General features: G+C 34.9%; 1 protein-coding gene across 1 annotated transcript in view; it reads right to left on the bottom strand.

Annotated features, from left to right (window-relative positions):
- SEMA3A (semaphorin 3A) overlaps positions 1-14,241 on the bottom strand; it is a 238,760-nt gene that overhangs the window by 83,491 nt on the left and 141,028 nt on the right. The window contains exons 5-6 of the mRNA XM_068972706.1: positions 11,420-11,513; positions 2,902-3,021 (exon numbers count right to left, since the gene is read on the bottom strand). Coding sequence (XP_068828807.1) covers positions 2,902-3,021; positions 11,420-11,513 — 214 coding nt within the window. The remainder of the gene's footprint in view (positions 1-2,901; positions 3,022-11,419; positions 11,514-14,241) is intronic.

Here is a 14,241-nt window from a genome sequence, read left to right as displayed (position 1 = left end):
GGTGTTCTTTGGAAGGAATGATGCTAAAGCTGAAACTCCAATACTTTGGCCACCTCATGAGAAGAGTTGACTCATTGGAAAAGACTCTGATGCTGGGAGGGATTGGGGGCAGGAGGAGAAGGGGACGACAGAGGATGAAAGATGGCTGGATGGCATCACCAACTCGATGGACATGAGTTTGAGTGAACTCTGGGAGTTGGTGATGGACAGGGAGGCCTGGCCTGCTGCAGTTCATGTGGCCGCCAAGAGTCAGAGACGACTGAGCGACTGAACTGACTGACAGAGGATAGGTTAAATAACTGACAGTGGATATTCCAAAACTGTCCTCTGGGATTTTAGACTTTGGGTCTTTTATGATTTTACACAATCTTATCACAATCTTATCAGCATCTTTTCTGTTCCTTGGTGAAGTGAAGTGAAGTCGCTCAGTCATGTCTGACTCTTTGCGACCCCATGGACTACATGTAGCCTACCAAGCTCCTCTGTCCATGGGATTTTCCAGGCAATAGTACTGGAGTGGATTGCCATTTCCTTCTCCAGGGGATCTTCCCGTCCCAAGGATTGAACCCGGGTCTCCTGCACTATAGACAGACGCTTAACCATCTAAGCCACCAGTTCCTTGGTGAGGCTTCTAATTTCTCAGATGATCACCTGGTATCATTCTACCTCCTCTAGTCCCAGACGGTGGGTATCTAGCTATATGCCCAGTCCCTTTTGACTACCACTGTGTTTGTACTGAATCATGAATTATCTTAGTTAGGCATCATATTAATTTAAAGGACAGCAACTTACTAGTAATATCAAATTTATTATAAACCTGGGAGAGCAGGAAATACAGGAAACATAGAAGAGACTCTTTTAAAGAGAAAAGGCTAGTAGTGACAAATACTATGGGAGAGATAGTTGAAATGGAGATTGATTTTTAAAAAAAAATCATAGAAAGTCATTAGTGGAGGAGCAGTTTCATGGGATCAAAGTAAGGATGAAAACAGCTAAATGTAGTGAAAATGTTGAGTAAACAAGTTCCTTAACCAGACTATGGACTTAAGCCATCTAGGGACCTTGTGGTTCACCATCATTAAATGGAGAATTTAGGTAGGGTACATGAGTACGTTTTCAGATCAGGAAAGAAATCAGAGGTGAAAAACCAATAAAGTCAGCAAAAAAAAGTAAACTGGGTAAATTTATGACAAAAATCAATGCAATTAAGAGCAAAGGCAGTAGGGTCAAAGGTGGAAGGTAAGAAGCACATCATTTTCATTAATACACGAAAAATAACAGGACAATCGGAAACATTGCTATAGGAGAAATGAATGCTGACAGGTAATTTGAGGTATATTTTATGGTTTAAACAGTCATTTAGAGTTGGGATACAGAGAACAATGGAGAAGGAAACGGCAACCCACTCCAGTATTCTTGTCTGGAAAATCCCATGAACAGAGGAGCCTGGTAGGCTGCAGTCCATGGGGTCACAAAGAGTCGGACACAACTGAGCGACTGAGCATGAGCACAGAGAAGGAAAACCCACAACTCACGGTCCCCTGAAATTTCAGAGGTTCAGAAGCAGATTTTGATTTTTCTCTAACAAACAAGACAGAGATGAAATTAATTTGAGGTAACCCTAGACGAGCAGGAGAAACAAATGTGGCAGAAGTTCAAATACTGAGATAATCAAGTACCTTACTGAGTACATAGATGGATTGTAAGCTATGAAATTCATCCTTCTTAATGAGGTATGTGAAAACAAAGGAGAATTCATGAAAATGTGATTAGGGATTGGGAATCTTTATATTATAGGATTGAAGGCAGATATAAATGGAGATCCTTATTTAATAATAAAAACATCTATGAACATATTTGAGTGACCAGTATAAAAATCACTGATGAATGCACAATTAAAAAAAAAAAAAACTCTACATAGAAGACTTACATAAGGGTTATTTAGTTTAAAATCTGAGTGAAAGTAGTGTTCACTTATTTTAGGCATATAAATTTTATCATTTTCAATTGTAAATTTATTTATATATTAAAAAGAAAAAGAATTTTAAAAGTATCTGCTTCACAAACCAGCATATAGTAAATAGATCGACAATAAAGAACTACTGTGTAGAACACAGAACTACATTCAATATTTTGTGATAAACCATAATGGAAAATAATATGTAAAAAATATATTTATATATGTATAACCAAATTGCTTTGGTGTACAGCAGAAATTACCACAATACTGTCAGTCAACTACACTTCAAAAAATATAATTTTTTAAAAAGTATCTGCTTGATCCAGGAGTGACACCAGTACCTGAAATTCAAAAAACTAGGTTCCTTTCCAAAATCTACTATGGGGTAGATGCAATCTTAGATTAACATATTAGTCTTAATTTCCCAACCTGTAAAGTGGAAAAAAAAATTTTAGGAAGATTAAAGGAGAATCAAATGATATGATACAAATGTTTCAAAAATATTTTCAGTGTAATGTGTTTAGCACAATTTTTTAAACATTTAAGAATTTATATGATGCTCTAAAGGCAACACGAGAGGTGTGGAGGAAAAAAATACTACATGAGATTTATGGTGGTGTCCCTGGAAGACAAGACTGGTAAGGCATCTTATCTTTTTCCACTGTCTCCCTTCCGTAGCTCCAGCCCAAATCTATTTTTTTCCATTGTTAACTACTGAGAAACTTTACTTTTGGCACAAAGCAAATATTTTCCACAATTTTTAATCTCTTTTCTCTTTTTGCCCCACTTTCTCACACCCACAGCCATGAAGTCATCACTATGAATTTAAATGCACACTGAATCTCAACTCATACCACCTGCACAATAGGAGGAAACCCCTCCACTGACTTACTACAGACGCCATGTTTTGTGCTTGTGCCCTTGCAAGTAGTAGCACCTACCGTTGAGCCACCTGGAATCGTGCTGCTCCGTCCTGATCGGATGATGGTGCCCAAGAGTTCGGAAGATAGCAAAGTCTCGCCCCATAAAATCAGCTGCTGTTCCAGAGTATAATTCTCCATCTGCATCGTGATAAAATAAAACCACATACACGAACTTTAATTAAGGCAACTTAAACCAAAACTCGGAGAAGGCAATGGCGACCCACTCCAGTGTTCTTGCTTAGAATATCCCATGGGTGGAGGAGCCTGATAGGCTGCAGTCCATGGGGTCACTAAGAGTCGGACACGACTGAGCGACTTCACTTTCACCCTTCAATTTCATGCATTGGAGAAGGACATGGCAACCCACTCCAGTATTCTTGCCTGGAGAATCCCAGGGATGGAGGAGCCTGGTGCGCTGCCGTCTATGGGGTCGCACAGAGTCGGACACGACTGAAGCGACTTAGGAGCAGCAGCAGCAAACCAAAACTAAGTACAAGTTTCATGTTAAGACCATCCTAACACCTTCTGCATCATCATGTAAAGCTACTAATATTTATCCTGTCTCATTACTCATTTAGCACTAACTTTGAAAAATTGAGTAAAATATGAGTCAGTGGACATTATGAATGGAAACAAAAATTATATGTACCACATTGCTTTTATACGTTTAAAGCTACTATGATTCTAATATCTTTATTTTTTACAGTCTCATTGTAAAATATTACTTATACTTTCAGCTTTAATCAAAAAATTAAATTTCTAATATATTTCCTTTATAGTGGGACTTAATTAATGAAATTTTGCTATAATTTCCAAAAGACTAATACTTTTCTTGCCTTCCATTTTTTAATACATCAAGTGGGAAAAATATTCTAATTTGGTATGAGCTGTCATTTAATCATAAAACAAGTACACCACAGAGTCTCAAATATAACAGAAATGTATTTGAAGAGGGGGGATTTTGATAAACACAGGCCATAATCACTATAGCTCAAGATTCTGTTTGCCTTGATTCATTTCTACTTAAATTGAATTAACTCTAGGACAGAATTTAATAATGGAAGAATCATAATCAGCAGGTTGGAACACAAAGGAAAAAGAAAGAAGGAGAAAGAGAACTTAATATTTATTGCATACCATTTGTGCTTGTGGGGAAGTCAGGTTCTGACTTAACACTTCCAAATTATCTCATTTACCTCTGTCAACAATCGCATGATGTACATGTTATCCTTATTTTACACTTCAAGAAACCCAAGTTTCCTCAGCTGAATGAGTAGCAAGTCAAGGTGAAAGTTCAAACTCAAGTCTGTTTAACCCCAAGTTCCTTATGTATCATATCACCTTTTAATAAACTGAAGTTTGTAAAATTGGCATTTTCTTTCCTTTAAACAAAAAAATGCCTCATATTATTCCACCCAGAAAATGCATTATTGCCTGCTTGCTTATGTAAATTATCAACAGAAAAACAATAAATATTTTCTCCAAATAATCTACCATAATGACAGTAAAAAGTAATATTATCTTGTTGATTATTTGGACAGGTTAATGTTTCTAAATAACTGACTTAAGAAATACTCAGAAAACAAAGTAGGCATACACAAATTATAAGTTAAACATTGGTATACCACTAATTTCCAAAGGACTTTTATATGTATCAATCAGAAACTTTCTGTACATCTTCAGTTATCACTACCTTTTGCAAAGTCTTATTAATTGATCTTTTATGTGATATCCTTGGTTCACACCTACAATTCTCACTTGAAAATAAAGGTCTTTGAAACGAAAATGGATATTTTCAGGGATCCACACTAAATTTGGCTTCCCTGGTGGCTCAGACAGTGATGAATCTGCCACCAATCGGTTCTACCCTGGATTGGGAAGATCAGCTGGAAATGGGAATGGCAACCTACTCCAGTATTCTTGCATGGAGAATTTCATGGACAGAGGAGCCTGGTGGGCTATAGTCCATGGGGTCACAAAGAGTTGGACATGACTGAGCTTAAAGTAAGTTAATTGCTCTGGTAGAACCTCTGGTTCTTTGATGTGTTTGAATGCACCAGGCTTTGGAAAATGTCCAAAGCAGTACAGGACAGCTACACAGACAGAATCACTGAGTAACTCTAAGTTATGACTTTAAATATTAACAAAAAGATAACTTCTCTTAGAGACTGAGTTTTTAAAAATTTATCACTTATTCTGAACTGTTGTGAATCAAGTCAAAAGTGATGGTCTGACAATATATTAAGTAAAATTTACCAGCTCTATGAACAGTACTCATGCGACATCATAAATTGACATATTGCATATTGTGGTATCTTTGGGATTCAAAAAATCTTGTCTTCTCTTTACTTAATTAAATAAAGTTCAAAACTGACGTGCTCTCACAATAATATACTGCAATAATGTTTTATCTGCCCATGAGGTAAAAAAAATAATCCTTACAGAAACACTATCAACAAGCTATTTACAAGTTTCAAAGGTACTGTGCAATATTTTAATGTAGATGGTCTCCTTAATATAGCCTATATTCAATAAGCTTAACACTTTAGTTAAGGTTGACACAATCTTTTTACAAATAACTGACTGACAGATGTGATGAATTTTTAAACTTCAGGTGATTTTTTATCTATATGAATAAAAGAATGTTAATTTAAAATGTATTGTGAAAGCAACCTGAAATGTTCAGGTCAATTTCAAACATTTTCATGTTGGAACAACTTTCACATGAAGATCTGTGTCCTCTGTACCTTAAAATTCAAAAGCATTTAACTGTTTGCTGAACCTCATTGCCCTCTCAACCATATGTGAGGTAATGAAAATAAGGAAAGGTGAAAATAGAACAACCAAAAGGTGAAAACTGAGTGATTATATATCAGAGAGTTGTCAGACCATGCCTAAGAAGAGGTGTAATCAGAAATGGAAGAGTAAAGAATATCATGAGTTAATCTTTTTTTTTTTCATTTAGCTTTTTCAATGTGAGTAAAATTCATAATTATGATTGCTATTATCTGTAAACTCTATTCCAGAGAGATGAAATAACAAAAACTACAACCAAGTAAATATTATTGGAATATGACAGGTGTTCGTTTCTCATATTCATTTCTTTAGCTTTGTTAAAACTCATGATTATCTTTTAATCTATTCCCACATAAAGAGAGCAAAAAATCAATATAAATGAGTGCAGAGGCAGAAAGACTGATTTTATTTCTCTTTTGACAAGAGATAAGTAGGCTCCTTAGAGAGTGTAGAGGGTTCATCAGTAGAAGAGCTCAATTTATTATCAAGAATATAATTTATGAAGAGTTGACTTAGAAACCAAAGAAAGGTTGCAGCTAAAGCACCAGTTGCCTCTAGTCATAGGAAGTTACCTCCTATTCAAACACTATTTTTGAGTTAACTTAATATGTAAGAGCTGGAGGTCACCAGATGACTAGGTGGCCATGAAGGCACATTCTAATACTGTCCAGTAACTATTCCTTAACACTGGGCCTTAGATCAGATTTTCTGCTCAGAGGTCTATAGGATTCTTATCAGTGCTGATTCTTCATTCTTAGGGAAAAAATCCCCCTTTGTCATTTGGCCCAAGTGTATAGATGATAGAATATCATACTCTTGCATTCTCTTTAAGAAGAAATGTATCAGCTCAGAGTATATTTCATTTAATGTAACTGTGTATTACCACCTTATATTAAAGACTTATACTCTCCAGCTATCTGAAATGATCTAACAAAATATCTGAGTTGAATAAATCTACTATACCTTAGCTGGCTTATATTTGGAAAACAATATGTTTTTCTTTTTAATTTAAAAAGCCCATTTGCTAAGCCATTTTTGTATGTTTGATGTCATCTATTAAGTTATCAAAATATATGTGTAATTTTTCAATTTTATGACCTTAAATATAAGTTAGCTTACAATGGTTCAAATTGCATTATAGCTAAGATACATACTTTTGGGTTTTCCAAATATACTAAATTACTACTGAAAGAAAATATATTTGTCCAATTTTATTAAATTGATGGTAGAATAATACATGCAAGGAATTGTGATATACATTACAAAAGTGGTTATGGATACTCTGTCCAAAAATTTTTTTAAGTTTTTTTACAAGAATACCATATAGACAATTAGATGTCTCAAAAAATATATCAGACTAAGATAAATTAGTGCTTAAAGATATAAATAACATGCTAGAATTTGTCAAATATGAAAGTTGCTATTTGAATATATGCCATTCTTTCTGAACTGTAAGCTTTCTTACCTGTCTCTAAAGAAAGCATTCTTTCCTGAGATGAACAAAAAGTTTAGTGAACTGTATTCCCACCATGGCAGTGTTACCTGAGAAGTAGTGTTAAAAAACAAAAGTTCATGTGTACTCTGTATTTTGTGTTCACAGCTCAAAATGAAGTAAAAATGTGGCTTAGATCAGTTAATGTATTAGATTACAATTCCTAAGAAGGGTGTGGTGAGAAGAAACAGAAGGTGGGAAAAAAAAAATTTCCTGATGAAATAAGAGCATTACTAACACAGGTGTAAAGTGTGACATGGATGTGAGCAAAAATCAAACAAACCTAAAGACCAAGTCATTATGTTGTTAACACCTTAAGCAAATTCCCTTTACAGGATAGCAGAGTAATTAGAAACAGAGGCAGGAAAAAATGTCTGTCTCTCTTCTTACACACATACTCATGCGCACACATACACACCCACACCACATGGCATGGATGAAATCTACTTCTTGAAAGTGAAAGGGTATGGGAATCTTTTATATTTTCATATTTATTAAGCACCTTTTCTATGCCAATGAATATACTGGCTTTGTTACTCATATTGTCCTTTAAAAATTAACATCATTCTTTAAATAGTTATAAATGTAAATGATATAAACTTAAAAATATAAAATTTACCCCAACAGGCAACCACTATTACCAGTTCTGTTTTTTTTTTTAGTTTCTACTTAACATTTATATGCCAGAAATATGTACATACCCAAATGTAGTATGTTGTTACACTGTCTTATTTAAATCTTACAACAAACTAGTGGAACTTGCATGGCCATGCCGTTTTATACAAAGAAACAGCGACTTCAAATAATTTTTTCATTTTAGTTAATTAATTTGGGGAGTACCTCATTTACTCAAATACCAAGTGAGACAATAGTCTAATGTCAAATTATGTTCTTTCCTGACGCATGGCAGAATGCTAGCTTAGGGAAATAAACCATTCGTAAAAGTCCCAAACACTTGAAGCTGGTCCTCATAATATCTGTTAATGATGGAATGACTGATGAAGATTTCAGAAACATAAAACTGCTTTCAAGTTGACTGTTCCTTTCATATCGTGAAAGTGTGTGTGTGCATCTATGTGTTTTAGCTGTTCAGTCACGTTCCACTCTTTCAGAACCCATGGATTGTAGCCCACCAGGCTCCTCTGTCCTGGAACTCTCAAGGCAAGAATAACAGAGTACATAGCCATTCCCTTTTCCAGGAGATCTTCCCAACCCAGGGATCGAACCCACGTCTCCTGCATTGGAAGGAGGATTCATTACCACTGAGTCACCTGGGAAGCCATTTATTAAAGTAGATTTGAAAATTTTACTTTTCTAAGGTGATTTGAAAACTTTGGGACATATTGTAGGACTGGGGTAACTATGTATGGGTAACTATGCATTGCTCAGGAAACATTCACATTTTCTACAGTTATCAGCTTAAAACTCAAGGCAGTTTGAAAAGAGGTTATATTTAACTCTTACAGATTTCATAAACCAAAGTTTTTAAGTGGTCATCTGGTTCTAAAGCTTACAACAGGTTAAAATTGTTTAAAAGAAGGATTGGGGATATAAAAATATCTGCTGTTAAGATCCATCTAGCCAGTTTACAAGTGTTTTGAGCTAAAAGTACAATTTTCTTCCCAGTATTGGGGAAAGAAGCATCCTGGAACCACCTTGAAAATTTCTTCTATGTGGAAAAATGAGGAGAGCATATTTAAAATCTTTTGGCTGGAAAGCTTTCCCCCAAACCATTTTTTAAATGTATAGTGTACAATCTGTATATTTCAGTGACTTTTATGTAAAAGTTTGGGAAGTGTTGTAGGAAATATTTATGTTAAAAGAACTCCATTAAATTACTAAACAATATTTTTAAAGCAGCAAAGTAAAAAATGCCAAGAGGAATCCAACAAGGGGAATTAAAGTTACTGTGAGAGGAAGAATTTTAGCATAGTTTTAAAAGAAGAAAATAACCTCAATAAAGGAAATCACAGCTTTTGAATTAACATGGTGTTGCAAATATTTTGAGGGATTTTACTATGTATAGTATGATGGCCTGCTCATTTTTCTGCATCCTACTATTCAACTGATTCAGAAATTAACTTACATTGGCTTGAATCATCTTCTTTGTCAATAGGCAGTAAATATCTCCGAAAATTATTCAATCACTGTACAGCACTGGCTAGGTCAGATCTGGGCTTCCATTTAAAAGCTGCTTCTCTTTTAAGCTATATCTCCTCTTCATGATTCATACAACTTCCCTCACTCTCTCTTCTTTTTCACAAACCCATTCAACTTTTTCAAAGAAGTTCTAATATAACACCAAAACTGTGGCGTTTCATATTCTCCATGGACATTGTGTGGTTGCATACCATATGAACTATGTAATACTTACTTGTCATCATCCTTACTCAGTGGAATATTAAAATAAATAATCAAGAAGATCCCTACTAAGAAACATGCCACAAATTAAAGCTGTTCTAGGTACAATTTTATATACTGCTTTCTGAGAAATCTCTCTCTCTCTTTGCTTTCAGTGTGCAATTTAAACAAGTATAGGCTGCACGTTCAAACAAAATAGGACTTCTCTCCTTTGTTTAAGACACTTTTCAAATTTCTGTGTGTGTACTTAAGGAAGTTATTCACATGTAATCACTAGGCCATCTGTGAAAAGGAAATTATAAGTGTGTTACATCTGCTGCATTCCTTCAGGTCTTAAACTTCTGTTAAAGTGCTCCATAAACGGAGCAAATGGACTGAAATTGTCTGCATTTCGAAAGCAGTAGAAGAGATAACTCATACTATAATGGTTTTATTCTTAATAAAAAAGGGATCCGTGAAAGGATGATAAACACTAGAGAATACTGGAAAAATATATTTTCATAGTTAATGGTGTAGACAGTATGACTAGAGTCTTGTCTTGTTGAACAGAGGAAAAAGGTTATCTTTTAAAAGAAAAAGAGGGAAAACGTTATGGACCTACTATACAATAAATAATATCCTAAATTTACCTTTTAAAAATTTAAAAATATTATTCAAAATTCAAATAGAAAGTTTATACCCGAAAAGTTTCACTATTATTGTTGTTGTGTTATCAAATAATTTCTATATTTCATAAAAAAGGAAAAGGAAACAAAAAGTTACATAATTTCTACATGATTATGTAAAAACAGAATCTTCTGTGTTTCAGGTTGCTGGCATACTCAACAATTAAAAGAGACAAAAAATAAAAAAATTGTTTATTGATGATACAGTTTTTGTGTATTATTTAATCCCAGTACAGAGTGTTTAAAAGAATGTGGAAAAATTCTCTTTCAATACAAACTAAAGCTTTTTCCCTCTTCTACTTCTATCTTTCTACTTCTATCCTTTTGAACTATAGCTAAACATTCACCACCTATCTGCAATATTTAAGGAAAAAAGGAAAGAATAAAATTAGAAAGAAGAGGTCAAAGAAAAGTATACAGGAAATACATAGAATGTTTTGATTTAAGAAAAAGGAAGAGAGAAAAGCCCTAAAGTCAAAAAAGATGGAAACACAAGAACTTTGTCAAATCAAAGTAACATGAGGGGGAATCTATCAACTGTATTACCATTTAGTTGTATTGTGCTGATTAAGTCGTCCAAGTGTTAAAAGTGTTACAAATCTTGGGACTACAATTAACAATAGAGAATGAATCTCAAACTTTCTTTCTGAATTGTCAAAATTCCCCCTTTGAAACACCTCTTTCAAATAAAAATCAAAATCATATTTTTACAACACAAAAACTGTAAATGTCTAGTGGAGATATGGGGCTTCCCTGGTGGCTCAGCACTAAAGAACTGGCCTGCCAATGCAGGAGACGCAGGTTTAGTCCCTGGATGGGGAAGATCCTCTGCAGAAAGAAATGGCAACCACTGCAGTATTCTTGCCAGGGAAATCCCATGAACAGAGGAGCCTGCTGGGCTACAGTCCAAAGGGTCGCAAAGAGTCAAATGCAACTTAGTAACTAAACAATAACAACAGTGGGGATGTATATGATTGAGCAGCCAGTTTTAAAGATACTGTTAAATCATTTTGATTAAAAAGAATCATAGACTAGATAGTACAAAAATCAAAGAAGCATTTAGTATTTCTTATTCATTTTCAAAATATTTGAAAATATCTCAACTGACATACTCTGAATATTTTATGATTAATAAGGGAAAATTTTGATATATAAGAAGGAACATGAAATCTGACGATTATCTACAGAAAATGTACTGTTTCATTGATTGCTGATTAAGTACCTATTAAAAGAGATGCCGTTCGCAGTTTAGGGTCATATGGGCTCTTCCCACGGCCATTTTCAAAATGTGAGTCTTGCAGCTTAAAAATGTTGTCCTGTAGAAAAGAAAAAAGAATTCAGTTTTTTATAAAAAAAGCATTTTAACATGCCAGTTAATCATAGATAGGTTGAGCATTCTTCTGCACTATCAAGGTATATTATTATTTGTGTAATCTTTAGAGATGGCAAAATAACCTAAGTGGGGTAAAAACTAGATATTATTAGACAAACGTCTGTTTAGCCTGGTGGTTTTCAGTGGCATTTAGCATGTTGCAAGGAAGTGTATAAATCAATCCTAAAGGACAAAGCATGATGTGACAAGAGTAGAGTGATCATTTTATCACATAAGTAAGCTAAGAGCTACCCTAATGGCTCTTGAAAGAATGTTAAATTTAAGCAAAATGATTCCTTCACTTCCTTCACATAGAAGAAAAACAGCAACTCACTATATTAGATGTCTGTAACAAGATACACTATCTCACATTTCTGTATGTACTTTCCAGAAGGAAGTAGTCATAGCAGCCACATCCTCCACTCTGTCATTCCTAAAACTTTGATGCTTACAAGCTTCTCAAGCATTTTTAAATTAGTCACCTTGGAAGGTGGAAGGTACCTGAAACTATGCTTATCAATTTCTCTAAGTCAGAAATATCAAATTATTTATTAAGACAGGTATGCCTGGAGATAGTGTCCTTAGGACAATAAGCACAAAGGTGACACAAGGAAGTCTGCTCAGCTGAGGCTCAAGCACCCAGAAACTGAAGCGAACATTTGACTATGGTAGGAAGTATGCCAGAAAGCACTACAACAAGAGCCTTAATAATGAGGTAACAAACTAACTCAAGCCTAAGACCCTGTGCTCAGAATGTGAGACTTCTGTATGACAGTGGAATTAACTGGGGGGTTTTCTGAGCACTCTTTTCAGAAGCAAATAAATGCTCTGGAAATTAATTAGGTCAGAATATGTATGCATTTTCCAGTAGCACATTAACTTGTCTACAGACTGAAATAAGATAGCTTTTTTGGCAATTTCTCTACTGTTCACATAAAAGCATTTTCTATATTCTTAGAATAATAAATGGTGTTCATTTTATAGCCAATACACATCACTTTATTTAACATTTAATATTTCTGATGGAGCTAATGGCAGAGTTTCAAATTATGACTCTTAAAACTCATTTGAATTAGGGAAGAAGAGAGAAAAAGTAAGCCAAAAGTATTCTCCATTTTTATTACTGTAAGTGTGAGAATTACCATATCTATGCATTCCTTGGGCTTCCCTGGTGGCTCAGTGGGTAAAGCGTCTGCCTGCAATGAAGGAGACCTGGGTTCGATCCCTGAGTCAGGAAGATCCCCTGGAGAAGGAAATGGCAACCCACTCCAGTACTCTTGCCTGGAAAATCCCATGGACAGAGAAACCTGGTAGACTACAGTCCATGGGATCACAAAAAGTCAGACACGACTGAGCGACTTCACAACTTCACGATGCATTCCTTACATTGGTCTGTACTTGATAAATAGCTCTCCCCTAGCAATGACTGTTGCTTGTTGTTTAGTCACTAAGTCACATCTGACTTCTGCAGCCCCATGGACTGTAGTCTGCCAGTTTCCTCTGTACGTGGGTTCCCCCAGCCAAGAATGGGTTGCCATTTTCTTCTCCAGGGGATCTTCCTGACCCAGGAATTGAACTCATCTCCTGTCTTGGCAGGTGGATTCTACACCACTGAGCCACTAGGGAAGCCCACTGGTTGGTTCTTTAGCTAAGTTCTAAATTTTACAATGTGAAAATTTTATGGGGTTTCTCAGAACTGCATTAAGTTATGGAAGGAAATGGCAACCCACTCCAGTATTCTTGCCTGAGAAATCTCACAGACAGAGGAGCCTGCCAGGCTATATATACAGTCCATGGAGTCACAAAGAGTCAGATACAACTGAGCAACTGAGTATGCATGCATACACACAGTAGGAATGGCAGTGAGTTAGGAGTCAGGCCCAGTTGGGCCAATGAGGTGAGCTCTTGTTCTTTGATGGTCAACCAATATCTCTGAACCTTAGGTTTCTAAAAATTAATGTTGATAAGGATATTTAATCTCATATGTTTATTGTGATGATTAAAGAACTGGAATAAAATATTTTTAAAGCAGCAAAATAAAAAGGCACAATTTATTCTTATTCTATTAATATTGCTCATATTAAAACAACAAAAACATGAAAATTTAATATAAGTTTTTACCATTGTGGGCAAAATTTCCCAGCAGAAATTAAAAGAAATATTATCTAAAATGTTACTTTGTCACCAAATTATAAACTTATTTACAAAAACACATTTGTCACAGGCAATTGAATATTAAAATTATGGTATGAAATTTCTTGCAACACACTAAGAAAAAGCATGGAAGTTTAACAAATATTTAGCTTCATTTTGATAAAAATTAGGAAACAATACAAAAGAAATATACTCGGTAACTGATATATACTCTACTGCCCCAATGATAGAAAATATTAAAATCTGTGTTACTAATCCTCAAAGGTTAGAGGAAGCAGCAGGTGGAAGTGACAGTGTGACTAAAAATATTGTTATAAATATACATATAAATTTCTTATCCTCATAAGACATTTATTATACTGACTATGATAGAGGAGCTATCCCTCAAAATATGAGATACTTGATGACTTGGGTCATGTGTCCAAGATAATAGGACAATGCCAAGGAATATAAGAAGTACTTGCAGCCTCATATTTAACATTTGATTTACAAGGTAAAGGATTAGACTTCATAGGAAG

This window comes from Capricornis sumatraensis, chromosome 5 (assembly GCF_032405125.1).
Source record: "Capricornis sumatraensis isolate serow.1 chromosome 5, serow.2, whole genome shotgun sequence".
Classification (NCBI taxonomy): domain Eukaryota; kingdom Metazoa; phylum Chordata; class Mammalia; order Artiodactyla; family Bovidae; genus Capricornis; species Capricornis sumatraensis.
Note: the sequence above shows the minus strand (reverse complement) of the source record. Positions and strands in the feature narration are given on the sequence as shown.